Source organism: Salvelinus alpinus, chromosome 38 (assembly GCF_045679555.1).
Source record: "Salvelinus alpinus chromosome 38, SLU_Salpinus.1, whole genome shotgun sequence".
NCBI classification, from domain to species: Eukaryota; Metazoa; Chordata; class Actinopteri; order Salmoniformes; family Salmonidae; genus Salvelinus; species Salvelinus alpinus.
In genome coordinates, this window is record NC_092123.1 from 14,102,082 (window position 1) to 14,117,799 (window position 15,718).

Sequence of the window (15,718 nt, forward strand, 5' to 3'; positions counted from 1 at the left end):
TAATTTATTTTCTCAAAAGAGCATAGCTACATCAATGGGCTTTTATGTTTTTATGTAGTGCGTAATGTGCGTTAGCCTATATATCATAGGCTATGTATTGGATAAGGGAACAATTATTTCGGCTTTTTTGGGCTTGGCCTCATAAAATGTATTTAATGTAGGGCTCATAAAACATATTTAATGTAAGGCTTATCAGGCTCAGGTAGCATGAGGTTTGAATTTTTATGCCGATCAAAGCTCTAGTCAAATCCAGACGTATTTATATGCGTTTGAATGACACTTCCAGTTTTCTTTGGGAAATACCAGGTTACCCGGGAGAAAAGTGATTTGTTCTCTGAATGGAACATTGCTGACAAAATCTATGACTGATTTTGTCTGTCAAACAGTAAGGGCTACTGCTTATTTTTTTAATAGGAATAAATAGGCTCAAACACAAAGACCTCGTTGTTAGTAGCCTAAAGTCAAATTAAAATGGAGACTGTTTAAATGATTTAGGCCCTTTCGAATTAGCCTTCTTTTAGCACCATACGCTTTCCATCTCCCCGGCTGCCACTTCATAGTAATGTATGTTATGTAAATTACTCGAATATGGCTTATTGTGAGATCAATAACTGATAAATAGCTTCATTATGGGCAACAAAACATACTGGTTTTATTCAAATTAATTATAGCGTAGCAAGCTTTTTATTTATTTTTTATTTAACCTTTATTTAACTAGGCAAGTCAGTTAAGAACAAATTTCTATTTACAATGACGGCCTACCCCAGCCAAACCTGGACGACACTGGGCCAATTGTGCGCCGCCCTATGGGACTCCCAATCACGGACCGATGTAATACAGCCTCGATTCGAACCAGGTACTGCAGTGACATCTCTTGCACTGAGGTGCAGTGTCTTAGACCTCCGGTCTCCTTCTCATCTCAAACTGAACAGGACATAAGTAGGCCTAGTCCACACGCACAGATATTGCATTTTTTTTTTTTACAAATGGACTCGCCTCCTATAGTGCCACTGTACACAGTACAGTCATTGGATAGGCACTACATAACAGTTCACATCAGCAAAAGCAGGGCGGGTCAGGGCTCATAATTGGGAATGCCTCTCCATTGCAGTGTAATGCAATGTAGCCTAGGTTTGTATACACACCATCCCAGCAGTGCAAAAACTCAGGAATCAAAACTTTGCCGTGAGCGTCTCCGAGCATGCTCTTCATATAGCCTATAATATAGGCTATGGATAATTTTATTGAGACCACATTACGTACACTTATATTGAGTGCCCAGCAGAGAATCAAGGATGGGGGGCATCATCGGGCACACATGAGATACTTAAATAAGCCACTGATTCTCAAACCCTGAGTAATATGACATGTAATCGATTACAAATTACATGACCCTCCCCTGGACAAAATAAATAAATACTAAACCCTCCCCCTGACTTAAATTGAAAAAGCAGGACCCTCCTCCGGGTAACTATTGTATAAATGTATATATTTCCATAATTATCTCATAATGTAGGTAACCTACACGTATCTGTGAGGTGTTGGCTAGAGCGCACGTGCCAAGACCAGAGCGTGCACATTTGCTATATAAAGCAACAGTTTTTGTGACAAAACCATCAGCAGAGTTGAATGCGATGGAAACCCATTTAACTTGTATTTTTTATTTGGCACATTGGAATTTAACCGCAAACATTATTGTCATGTGCACTACGTCATCACGTACAGACTTTTTCCCCCAATAAGTCAGTTTGATGGAAACACATCTCTGGTGGAAAAAGGTGCTTATTAGTTCATGCACATTTTTGAATATTCACTTGAAATTGGATGGAAACCTAGCTAGTGATACATATAATTGAGTTTAGCATTTTCTCTAAATTTTCCCTGACCAGGATTACTCACAGAAGGAGAGGACTATGGCCGAGGCACTTGAGGACCTGAAGGCTCATTTCTACTGTGAGCTGTGTGACAAGCAGTACTACAAGCATCAGGAGTTTGACAACCACATCAACTCTTACGACCATGCTCACAAACAGGTATGGTGCACCTAATACCTCCTACCATGCAATTCATTCAGACTAGTTACATTTCAACGTTGCCAAATGCAAAAAAAATCTAATCTACGAAGGACAAAGAAAACACTGTCAAAATAGCAATCTCCAACAAAACGGCATATTTGATTTCAAAGTACATATCAAAAGAATGAGGGGATAAAAAGGTGTTTGTTCTACCATGCTACAGTATTTGCATGACTTGCTTAACCTGAGAAAAATATTTGACCTGTGCCCTGAATGAGCATATCCCCCATTTACTACAGTGTACACATTTATATCCCCCGTTACCTACAGCAGCTTTTCTCAAACCCTGTCCTGGGGACCCCAAGGGGTGCATGTTTTGGTTTTTGCCCTAGCACTACACAGCTGATTCAAATGATGAACTCATCGTCAAGCTTTGATTATTTGAATCAGCTGTGTAGTGCTAGGGCAAAAAACGAAATGTGCATCCCTTGGGGTACCCAGGACCGAGTTTGGGAAACACTGAACTACAGTGAACACATTATTCCACTAAAGGGGATTCTTGTTCATGCCTTCAACAAAGTTTGTGGTCATTTGAAGCTCAGTTGGTAGAGCATGGCACTTGAAATGCCAGGGAAGTGGGTTTGAATCCCTGTGGGATGCAGAAACTGGCAGAGAACGTTTCTGTGCAACAATGTCTCTGGAAAACGTCCACATTATTTCAAGGATTAGCCGTTTCGATAACCGAGACACCAGACCAGCTCGGCGGCAGAGAGACAAGCTAACTGCAATCAAGTCAGTGTGGGACAAGTGGGTGGACCGCCTTCCACGGTTTTACAACCATGGGCCAACGTTACTGTTGATGAGCAGTTTATGCCATTTTGGGGCCGCTGCCCCTTCAGGCAGGACATACCGTCTAAACCCGCAAAATATGGAATCAAGCCCGCAAAATATGGAATCAAGATCTAGGCTGCCTGTGATGATGCTTCATCATATGCGTGGAACTTGCAAGTGTACAGTTGAAGTTGGAAGTTTACAGTTGGAGTCATTAAAACTCGTTTTTCAACCACTCCACAAATTTCTTGTTAAAAAACCATAGTTTTGGCAAGTCAGTTAGGACATCTACTTTGTGCATGACAAGTAATTTTTACAACAATTGTTTCCAGACAGATAATTTCACTTATAATTCACTGTATCACAATTCCAGTGGGTCAGAAGGTTACATACACTAAGTTGACTCTGCCTTGAAACAACATGGAAAATTCCAGAAAATTATGTAATGGCTTTAGTAGCTTCTGATAGGCTAATTTGAGTCAATTGGAGGTGTACCTGTGGATGTATTTCAAAGCCTACCTTCAAACTCAGTGCCTCTTTGCTTGACATCATGGGAAAATCAAAAGAAATCAGCAAAGACTGATTAGACCTCTACAAGTCTGGTTCATCCTTGGGAGCAATTTCCAAATGCCTGAAGGTATCCCATTCATCTGTACAAACAATAGTACGCAAGTATTAACACCATGGGACCACTCAGCCGTCATACCGCTCAGGAGGGAGACACGTTCTGTCTCCTAGAGATGAATTTATTTGGTGCGAGAAGTGCAAATCAATCCCAGAACAACAGCAAAGGACCTTGTGAAGAAGCTGGAGGGAAGAGGTACAAAAGTATCTATATCCACAGTAAAACGAGTCCTATATCGACATAACCTGAAAGGCCACTCAGCAAGGAAGAAGCCACTGCTCCAAAACCGCCATGAAAAAGCCAGACTACAGTTTGCAACTGCACATGGGGACAAAGATCCTACTTTTCGTACAAAATCGTACAGAAATATAACTGTTTGGCCATAATGACCATCGTTATGTTTGGAGGAAAAAGGGGGGCGCTTGCAAGCCGAAGAACACCATCCCAACCGTGAAGCACGGGGGTGGCAGCATCATGTTGTGGGGGTGCTTTGCAGCAGGAGAGACTGGTGCACTTTACAAAATAGATGGCATCATGAGATAGAAAGATTATGTGGATATTTTGAAGCAACATCTCAAGACATCAGTCAGGAAGTTAAAGCTTGGTCGCAAATGGGTCTTCCAAATGGACATTGACCCCAAGCATACTTCCAAAGTTGTGGCAAAATGGCTTAAGGACAACAAAGTCATGGTATTGGAGTGGCCATCACAAAGCCCTGACCTCAATCCTAGAGAAAATGTATGGACATAACTAAAAAACCATGTGTTAGCAAGGAGACCTACAACCCTGACTCAGTTACACAAGCTCTGTCAGGAGGAATGGGTCAAAATTCACCCAAATTATTGTGGGAAGCACGTGGAAGGCTACCCGAATCGTTTGACCCAAGTTAATCTTGCCACCGTGTCAGATTTCAAAAAGGCTTTACGGCGAAAGCAAACCATGCGATTATCTGAGGACAACACCCCATCAATCAAACACATGACAATGGCATTTCAACTCGCCAGGCGCGACACAAAACTAACAAAACTCAACAAAAAAAACTATATAATTCATGCCTAACCTTTGAAGATCTTCTTCTGTTGGCACTCCAATATGTTCCATAAAATTCATAAATGGTCCTTTTGTTCAATAAACTCCATCGTTATATCTCCAAAATGTCAATTTATTTGGCGCGTTTGATTCAGAAAAACACCGGTTCCAACTCGCGCAACATGACTACAGAATATCTAATAAGTTACCTGTAATCTTTGTCCAAAAATTTCAAACAACTTTCCTAATCCAACTTTAGGTATTTTTTTACGTAAATAATCAATCAAATTTAAGACGGGATAAGCTGCGTTCAATAGCGGATAAAAACAAAGTGGAGCGAGCTTTCAGGTCGCGCGCCCCAACCACAACAGTACACTTGGCTATCCACCCAGATAGGAAATGGCTACTTCTTAATTTCTCAAAGGAAAAACATCAACCAATTTCTAAAGACTGTTGACATCTAGTGGAAGCAATAGGAACTGCAAGAAGGTGCCTTAGAAATCTAGATCCACATAGAAATCCCATTGAAACCACTGTCACCTCAACAACAAAAATCCTGGATGGTTTGTCCTCGGGGTTTCGCCTGCCTAATAGGTTCTGTTATACTCAAAGACATCATCTTAACAGTTTTAGAAACTTTAGAGTGTGGTCTATCCACAACGACAAATGATATGCATAACTTGGCTTCTGGGCCTGAGTAGCAGGCAGTTTACTTTGGGCACGCTTTTCATCCGGACGTGAAAATACCGCCCACTAGCCCGAAGAGGTTAACAAGAAGTTAAGCTGTATTTTGGTGGATTGCACTTGTGATTGTATGAAAGTTAAATATTTCTAATAATCTTTTTTGAATTTCGCGCTCTGCAATTTCACCGGAAGTTGTCGAAACGTTCCGCTAGCGGAACCCCTAGCAGTAAAAGGTTAAACAATTTAAAAGCAATGCTACCAAATACTAATTGAGTGTATGTACACTTCTGACCCACTGTGAATGTGATGAAAGAAATAAAAGCTGAAATAAATCATTCTCTCTACTCTTATTCTGACATGTCACATTCCTAAAATAAAGTGGTGATCCTAAATGACCTAAGACAGGGAATTTTTACTAGGATTAAATGTCAGGAATTGTGAGAAAAAAAAAGTTTAAATGTATTTGGCTAAGGTGTATGTAAACTTCTGACTTCAACTGTATATGGGGAAGCCAGATGGAGGAGCCCCTGAGAAGATCCAAGGGATGCAGGTTGTCCTTGGACGTGACACAGTGACTACGTGGCCACAACATCACATGCAATAACTTTTTAACTTCGCACAAGCTGGGCCAAGAGTTCCTCAAGAGGAAGCTGACGATGGTAGGAACAGTACGAAAAAACAAGCCAGAACTCCCACCTCAGCTGTTGAATACAGCTATCAATTCCTGTAAGTTTGTTTTCACGGCCGACACGTCCCTAGACAAAAATATGGCACTCATGAGTACACTGCATAGGGATGGGAGAGTCTGTGGCCAGGAACATTAAAAAACAGAAATCATAATGGATTACAATGCCACAAAAGGAGTGGTGGGCAGTTTAGACAAGCTGGTGACTGGCTACAGCTGCAAAAGAAGAACCCTACGCTGGCCACTTGTGATATTCATCTTGGACATCTTGGCATACAGCACGTTTGTCATCTGGATGGCATTGAACCCAGATTGGAACAGAGGGAAGCTCCAGAGGAGACGGTTCTTTCTCAAGGAGCTGGGCAAGACATTGGTAAGACCTCAAATCCAGAGGAGGCAACATATCCCAAGGACCCCAGCTTCTGCTGCCATCGTGAGGAGGATGCTGGTTCCCCGTCCACCTGACCCACAGAACCAACAACTCTAGTACCGGAAGTAAGTGTGAATGATGTTGTTGCATGTGTGTGTGTCTGTCTCTCCTAACTTGGCCTGCTGTAACTATATATGTGAGTGAGATGTTAGTAAAATTCCTGAACTAAGTGTTTTCATCATTCTAGATTGCAGCCGGTAGCAACAAGAAGAAGCGCTGTGATATGTCTTTACCCAAGAAGGACAGGAATACACAGTACACATGCATCAAGGGCAAGAAACACATTTGCAACACACAGACAGTAAAACTCTGTCCCTCGTGTGGTGTGTAGACCGGCCTTAATTTGTGTTCAATGGGGTTCATTTATCATTTCCGTAAAATACTGTGCGTAAAATGTGTCCTTCCAATTTGTTCAGGTCAAAGCAATAAACATCAATAGTGATGAAAACCTTGTTTCATTTATATTTGTTCAAGATAAACATGATTTATTCCACCCATGTCTTGATTTTGTTTGCAAAAATCTTTTTTTATTTTTTACAAATAGCTCTTTTATTGATAAATGTGATCTAGCAGAGGTAAATAGCAAATATAAAAGAAGGATTTTTAAGTCTTGAGACATGGACTGTGTATATATGCCATTTGAAGGGTGAATGGGCAAAACATACGATTTAAGTGCCTTTCAATGGGCTATGGTAGTAGGTGCCAGGCTGCTGGGTTTTTCACACTCAACAGTTTCCTGTGTGTATCAAGAATGGTCCACCACCCAAAAGACATCCAGCCAACTTGACACAACTGTGGAAGAATTGGCGTCAACATGAGCCAGCATCCCTGTGGAACGCTTTTGACACCTTGTTAGAATCCCTGACAAATTGAGTCTGTTCTCAGAGCAAAATAGGGTGCAAATCAATATTAGGAAGGTTTTCCTAATGTTTTGTACACTCCGTGTATATTAAGGTTTTTGAGGTTTGATCAAATGTGACCAGATATCTCTATGAAAAGTCACATTTAAGTGGTTCACTAAATGTTTTATTTGATAAAAGACTCAGAGCTTCAAAATGGTACATACACTGTAGTTGGAGGAAACATGGGAAAGTAATGCTGCTTTGAAAGTTGATAAACTTGATATCCCACTTAGGAGACAAGCAGAAAATACCCTTGAAAGATTTTGATGAGGTTTTCACACTTGCTAAATAGATTTTCTTTGTTTACTCCCATTCAGCATTGTTCACAACATCTTAAGCATTAGTCCCACCCATCTCTTTAAGAATTCACATGCAAATGCATGACCAACTGTTACCGTGGTCAACCCCTCCATGATCCCAGCCAGTCTTCGTTAGCCAGGAAGTATCCTGTCTTCCTCCATCTAAAGCTCAGCGTTTCTCCTTGGCTAAACTAGGCTCATAATCATATTTACGGATCACATACAGGTTTGTAATTAAGGCCTAGAAAGTTCACATACTCAAGAAGGCATTTCTGGAGAATTATAATTTTTTTAAACTTTCTTTCAAACGACATTACTGTGAGGTAGGAACTATTGTCAAACGTCCCCGATTCTGTAACCAGTCACAAATGTAATTAATATTTGTTTAAAGATCATATGCTAACCTAAGCTGAACTGTATCTGCATTATTAATTTTGCATTAACATCCATTCTCACTTAACAAGCACAGGTCAATGAATAAACCGATTTTCAGACATATACATAACACTGACAGAGCTAATTCCTCTAGCTGGCTGTGTTATCCTACACACAAGGAGTAGGGTGAAGTTTCCCTTAGATCTTGGGTCAGAATTACATTGTCAGTATTGCAAGGTTAATATTGGGGGAGGGGAAGCTGATCCTAGACCTGTGCCTAGTGTAAACTTCATCCCGGAGCAGCCTACAACAGCATAGTTGGAACAGTCTAAATATCAGTTCCACTTTGACCCCAGCTAAAAAGCAGATTGATGAGACCCAAAAAGACAGTAGCCTGGTTTAGATCTACATGTGATTTAGGAAACTACTGTGACCAGGGCAGTTGTAGCTAAAGCAGAATGTCACATGCACTTCATTGTGCATTGTGTATTTCCATGTAAGTGATAACGCCCGAGAACCTGGTGTTTGAAGGATATATTGGCATGGGTGTTGTTAACTGTGGCAATATATCCTCCAAACACCAGCCTCGAGAGCGTTATCACTCTTATCCCTTGATTGCTAGCTAGCCAACTATGGCTAATTTACAGTTACGTCAAAGTGCAGCCAGATGAATAGCAAAGTAGCTGCATTTGTTTAAGCTGTTTTCTAGTGACATTTATTTGAATATATCCATAATAATGAGCTAATGAGTTGCAATTTCGCCTGGCATAGAAAATATGCTTTCTCGTCAGGACACTGTTGTTGTTCAGAGGAGGTAGCCAACAACACAGCAAATACAATCACTTCAAACTGAAGCTGGAAAGACTGCAAACTAACTGACATTTTTTCAATTGACAATTCTTTGTATATATCCAGAAGAATTATGCTAGCTGATTCATGATTTCGACTGGGTGAGAAATGTTGCCTGTCTGTCTTGTCCCGACGTCATTCATTACTATGGGACAGCTGGAGATCGAATTTGAATATTAAAACAATGTTGCAAAAGTCGGAGAGACAGAGAGCAAGGTTTTTACAAATCTCGGCTGTTGAAAACTAAATGTTAGTTCAAAAGGAATGTGAGATAATGTCTAGATGCTTTTTCTAGTGGAGATCAAGTTTATAAAGTGCCTGGCTGTGCTGATGAGACAATGGATTGCACAGTCAGATGGAATAGAGTAAATAGGCATTTTAATAGATTAAGCCGGTGGTAACTTGTGGAATAGACACAGGGTGGAATGCGATTATAACCAATTAGCATTCAGGATTAGACCCACCTGTTGTATAATATATTAATAAGTAATGTAAAGACTATGACATTTGGCTGAACAAAACATTGTGTCTGCATATACAGTCATTTATCTACATTACATTCTACCTTCGAGGGCAACAATTTGCATCAATAGTCACTTGTACCTACCTCACTTGTAGAATGAAAAGGCTAAACATTTTGGAGAGCCTGCAAGAGGTAGAAGCTCAATAACATGTGTCTATTGGACAGGCTCGTCCTATACTGTAAACCCAGCACATTAACAATTGCCTAGCCTCTCTGCTCGATAACCCTGAGAGAAGAGGCTACTTAACATGACAAAATTATCTCGGATGCATGCAAATAATCTCCTGGCTTTGTGACCCAGCCACTCTAAATGCAACCATCAGAGTACTTCAAAGAGGTAAGGTCACATAGCCTTGCTGAGTTGTGTGTAATACAAAGGAGCCTGTGTAGAATACATAAGGTGGAGCCATTCATGGGTTTGGGTAATTATAGAGCCCTATAGATTATCTATTCTATTAGGTGAAAAATAAAGATATATTATGGCAAATGTAGGGTTAGTTCACTCAAGGGTAACAACAGTTGTACACACAATAGTTGTGGCGAGTAACACTAAACACTAATTTAAAGAACACTAGGTGCATAAACGCTAATTGCAAAATGTGCATAATCTGCATTTGTGTTTATGGTCCACTACATCCTTGGTTGTCACACAACAGTTGTGGAAAATGCATTGTATAACTTCTGTTCCACTGAGTGTGAACTCAGTCCTAGGGTATGAGTCTATAATTAAACATGCTGTAAATTGTGAAGCAATGTGATCAATAAACCTCACTTTCCCAATCACTGCAATATTGTATTTTTTAAATATTTGCTTCATTTAATTAAAAACAGGTGTAGGGTAACTGTGAGGATATGGTAACCAATTAGTGAACGTCAGGATTGCTGATTTGGAATAAGTTGGATAAGGTTAGCCAACGTGAATTAATGAGATGTGAGTTGTTGTGGCATAAAATGTGTACATAGAATATTCTTACAACACATGCCTCCAGAGATTTACAGCACTGTGGGTGGCTGTCTGATACTGTACAGTTAGTTTAAAACCTTCTCCATAGAGACATTATATCTTCATTGCGTTCCAATGCCTTATATTGGAGAGGACCGTCTAAGGAAATAAAAATGACCTGAAAGAGTAATATCACTTAATTCAATTAGTTTGGCTGGAGTAAGCTCCTCAGTGGCTGACTCAGTACAGTAGATAATGAGTCTGGTGATATTTCTTCTCTCTGCCAGAGACTGAAAGAGCTGAAGCAGCGGGAGTTTGCCCGGAACGTGTCCTCCAAATCCAAGAAGGATGGCAGAAAGCAAGAGAGAGCACTACGACGTTTACATGAGCTGGCCGAACAGCGGCGGGAGGTCCAAAGGTGGGTGGAACAGCCAATGGACTCGTATGTGTCCCTATATGACATAATTGCAACAGGCTGTAAATTAATTTTAGAACGAGTTGCAATTGTAGTTTACGTAAGTTAAAATACTTATCAAACTAATGTTAGATGTATTTATTTTTGGGATGAATTAGACGATGAGCACGGTTACATGCACACAATGTGATTATTGTGGATAGTCAAGTTAATATAATACTTAATTTAAAACATGCTTTGCAAGAAGAACAATTTCCCTAACAATTATGTTTACATGGACACATCTCAAATCTGGCTGCTGATGGGACTTTTGATAAATGCAGAAAATCGGCAATCAAAATAAACGTTCTACCACAGTGACCATGATATTGTGTTATAATAACAGTAACACTATTTGATTCTGAGTTCAGACATATAGAGTTTGTATGAAAACCAGGTGTTTTAAATCGGTGTATGCTTACTTTGATTATGACCTTACGATAAGCAGAGTAAGGTGTATGCATGACTAATGCCATACTCTGCCTTCTGCCGTAATCAGTTTAATATATAATTATTAGTGTGCATGTAAACATGTTGATTTTTGGATGTTGGCTGCTGTCATACTGATTCTAGTGTCAACTCCTTTCTGTGCAGCGCACCTGGTAGTGGACCCATGTTCCGATCTACCACTGTGGCCGTGGAGGGAGGCTACAGGGGAGCCGGTGGTGACAGAGCCAGCAGCCGGGCACAGAACAGCACCCAGGAACACACAATGTGCCCAAAAATCACCTTAGACACACTTACAGATAACCCCAGCACCATTCAGGCCCAGAAAACTCCCAGCAGTGTGGCCGGAAAGTGTGGCCAAAAAATATCTTTCTCCTTCCCTAAAAAGGCCTCTGTGAAGCTGGAGTCTTCGGCGGCGGTGTTCTGCCAGGCTGGGGAGGACGGGTCAAGCAGGCATGCATGTAGACAGAGACTCGGTGTGCAGCTCAACTCCCCACGGCCTCCCGCTGGCCTCAACTCCCCCAGCCCCCCTGCCAGCGAGAAGGCTCTGCATAACAAGGGGAAGATTCACATTGCAGGCTCACAGGGTCAGGGGTTAACCAATGCACCATCGGGGTCAGACAGCTCGATTCCCCCGGCTGATTTGTGCGCTATCCTCGTTTACTCTGAGGATGTGGCTTTTCCCTGCACAGTCCAATCCTCCATGTTTCTCTCCCATTCAAACACATTAGATGACTGTGAACTGGACATGGTGCAGGGAAGTCTAAAAAGCAACTTGGCTGAACAAAGACAGGAAACTGAGGTGGAACAAGGACAGGGGACAGAGCCTGACAAAATCATGTTAGCAGATAATGTCTCCCATAAGGGAGGACACCCATTGTCGAACTGCGCTAATCATTCGAATGAAGCAATTTACACTCAACCTCAAGACGAAGACCTAAGTGTGTCAGAGGATGAGAAATGGACAGTTGCAAGGCCATGTAAACCTTTCTGCTCTATCCTCAGTAGAAATAGGAAAACGGTGCTCCAGTGGCCCTCTGAGATGTTGACATTCACCAGGACAAGCCCATCTATTTCCTTCAGCTGCAACCCCCTTCACTTTGACTTCAGAGCCTCCACTAAAAACGCTGGCTGCAGAGTGGTGGAAAGAGATGTCGAGAAATCAGCTGAATTAGCTAAGAAGTTCTGCAGCGATGAAGCAACCCTGGAAACACGTGAGTTGTTTAAGAGCTTGCCAAGCCCAGAGCGCAGCCTTGTTCAGGAGGATTGCGAGAGGCCTAAAAGTCATGGATGCGAGGAGCAAAGCAACACACTCATCAGAAAGGATGAGCAGTGTTGCAATTATTCAGCACAGTTGGCAACCACAAGCTTGACACACACAGCTATGGCTGTGGACACACGCAGGTGTTGTAGCACAAGCCAGAGGAGGAGAAGGCAGCGGGGGCACAGACGGATGACTCACCGGGGGGGAGACAGATATGAAGGGGCAACAGAAAGATTTGGTAATTGCCTGACACTTCCCAATCATTGTGAAAGGCTTGATGACCAAATAAGTGATAGCAGTGCAAAACAATTTCAGCCAGACGAGCCCAAGCAATCACCCTCAATTGAGGGCAACGAGGGGAGAATTGAAGCTTACAGAGACACAGCAGGTGTTGTGAGGCAGGCATTGGCAGAGTGTGTGAATGGCCCAGCAGCTAGTCTGGCCCACTCTGATGAGGCTCTCCAGGGTCCAGGACAGATCAACGAGGGCAATATGCGCCTTCAGCTGTCCCAACACGTAAATGCCATAGAACACACCTCTCTCAACTTTGGATCTCTCCAGACCAACCCGGTCATCACAAGCGCAGACCAGATGAATAAAAGAGATCCCACACCTTTACAACACCAGCCACTCCCTGAATCATTGTTACAGGAAGGTGGAAGATGTCGAAAAAGGACTATGGATGACCAAACTGTTGGTAGTACTTGTGTGAACTCTTTGCATAAACCAAACAAGAGACGAAGAAGGAGGAGAAGGGCATGTGGAGCTCATCAGAGTTCAGTGGCTGACATGAGCAGTGGAGAGAGATATGAGCAGAGTCGAGGAGCAAATGGCCTTAGACCATACACTGGCTCCGACTCCCCTGGACCTGAGGATAGATTGAAACCTGATGCACTTGAGAAGAGTATTGACAGTGTAAATGGCAGATCCAGCTGCAAAGGCCAGATCAATGGGTCAGATCTCAAGAGGTATATTTTTGATTCCGGAGCTAAGGGCTCAGATGTTATTGTTGCACATAAGTCTGTGATGAGCCCAGATCAGCCAAACTTTCACAGTAAGAGTGATGGCTCCTGTAAAGTATTTCTACCAATAGGCAATGGGAAAATGTCAGAGACCTTTAATGCTAGCTACACAGAATTAGAGGAGGAATCATTTAACTCAAAGGACTGTTACAGGTCCACACTGGACAGACTGGAGAAGCATTGCCTCCAACATCTCCAAGCCCACAGGAAGGCTATGGACTATCAAGCGTTCCCTGACAAACTGAAACCAGTTCTAGCCAGCCCGCACATCCTTGTGTCCTCCCCCATAGTACTACACCCTGTACAACTCCCTCTACCCTTATCCACCTCCATCACCATCCACCAGACTTTCCTGCAGCACCACACAGACTTCCTCCAGCCACAGCCCCCACTCATGTCACCTATCCTCCCCTTCACTCACCTGCCGCTGGGGGCAGAGGTTTGCCCACACGGTCACCCTCCCTTTATTTACCCAGCCCCAATTTCGGTCATGGCACGACCGAGCCTGCACCCCATGACTATGTCCTTTCGCCCCCTGCCTCGCACTATGTTTCCTCATATGTTCCCACCTCACCACACTGTCATCCCCCTACATCCTCTGTTTTAAGACTCCATTGACCTCCATAGAATTAAAATTACTAGTGTAGCCCTCTTTGCTTTGTAAAGTCTGGTTTTGACTACATAGTATATACACTATATATACAAAAGTATGTGGACACCCCTTCAATTTGTGGATTTGGCTATGTCAGCCACACCCATTGCTGACAGGTGTATAAAAATAAGCACACAGCCATGCAATCTCCATAGACAAACATTGGCAGTAGAATGGCCTTACTGAAGACCTCAGTGACTTTCAACTTTCACCTTTACAACAAGTCAGTTTGTCAAATGTATGCACTGCTAGAGCTGCCCCGGTCAACTGTAATTGTAAAGTGGAAACATCTAGGAGCAACAACGGCTCAGCCGAGAAGTGGCCACACAAGCTCACAGAGAGGGACCGCCAAGTGCTGAAGCACGTAAAAATCATCTGTCTTCGGTTGAAACACTTAATACCGAGTTCCAAACTGCCTCAGGATGCAACAGCACAATAACTGTTTGACGGGAGCTTCATGAAATGGGTTTCCATGGCCGAGCAGCAGCACACAAGCCTAAGATCACCATGCGCAATGCCAGGCGTCGGCTGGAGTGGTGTAAAACTCGCCACCATTGGACTCTGGAGCAGTGGAAACGCGTTCTCTGGAGTAATGAATCACGCTTCACGATCTGGCAGTCCGATGCACGAATCTGGGTTTGACGGATGCCAGAAGAACGCTACCTGCCCGAATGCGTAGTGCCAACTTTAAAGTTTGGTGGAAGATAATAATGGTCTGGGGCTGTTTTTCATGGTTCGGGCTAGTTCCAGTGAAGGGAAATCTTAACGCTACAGCATACAATGACATTCTAAATGATTCTGTGCTTCCAACTTTGTGGTAACAGTTTGGGGAAGGTCCTTTCCTGTTTCAGTTCCCCATGACAATGCCCCGGTGCACAAAGCGAGGTCCATACAGAAATGGTTTGTCGAGATCAGTGTGGAAGAACTTGACTGGCCTGCACAGAGCCCTGACCTCAACTCTATCGAACACCTTTGCCCATGGCTGAGTGGAAGCAAATCCCAGCAGCAATGTACCAACATCTAGTGGTAAGCCTTCCCAGATGAGTGGAGGCTGTTATAGCAACAAAGGGGAGACCAACTCAATATTAATGCCCATGATTTTGGAATGAGATGTTCGACGAGCATATTGGTCATATAGTGTACTTGCACTGGAAGTGCTTTGTCCGAGCGTTAGAACTTTTATCTATTATTTTAGGGCAGCTCTCATTGTATTTATTTATCTATTGTATATCAGCCAGCATAGCATTCTGTGTGAAAATGTGTGAAGACAGCTTGTCTGTTGAAACATTGGTTATTAAATTATTGCATATGAGCTCCTAGAGGATGCGGCTCTCCTTTTCTTTTCAAGTGTTCTACTCCGCTAGCCAGCAACTTGCCTAAACAGGTGAGTGTTTCTTTCGCCTCCGGAAAATGTGTGGTGACATTTCTTTCCTGAATGGGATCTCGAACACTCAAGTATTTGATAGAGGTTTCCAAAACTTCTCCACTGTGAGGGTGTTGTCTTGTTTTACTGTTTTGCATTGTTCTAGAGAAACTTGAATAATATTTTAAATACAGACCATTCCATTTTAAGGTTTTATCAGCATAAGCATCAGCTTTATCAGTCATTGAGGTTTGAGTTTTTATTTATTTTTTATTTTTTTTATTTAACCTTTATTTAACCAGGTAGGCAAATTGAGAACACGTTCT

At 42.4% G+C, this 15,718-nt stretch overlaps 1 protein-coding gene across 1 annotated transcript; it reads left to right on the plus strand.

The window, feature by feature from the left end:
- The first annotated feature begins 6,023 nt into the window (after positions 1-6,023).
- On the plus strand, positions 6,024-13,984 carry LOC139566238 (zinc finger protein 804A-like). Its single transcript, XM_071387268.1, has 4 exons — positions 6,024-6,242; positions 6,487-6,600; positions 10,478-10,608; positions 11,239-13,984. Exons 1-4 carry the CDS (start codon positions 6,024-6,026, stop codon positions 13,982-13,984), a joined length of 3,210 nt encoding a protein of 1,069 aa, XP_071243369.1.
- The last annotated feature ends 1,734 nt before the right edge of the window (positions 13,985-15,718 follow it).

Bases quoted from the DNA above. Each gene is read 5' to 3' on its own strand.
- LOC139566238 (XM_071387268.1), top strand. From the start codon at position 6,024: ATGGATTACAATGCCACAAAAGGAGTGGTGGGCAGTTTAGACAAGCTG. The intron at 6,601-10,477 runs GTAAAACTCTGT...TCTCTCTGCCAG, and splicing joins ACATTTGCAACACACAGACA to AGACTGAAAGAGCTGAAGCA. The intron at 10,609-11,238 runs GTGGGTGGAACA...CTTTCTGTGCAG, and splicing joins CAGCGGCGGGAGGTCCAAAG to CGCACCTGGTAGTGGACCCA.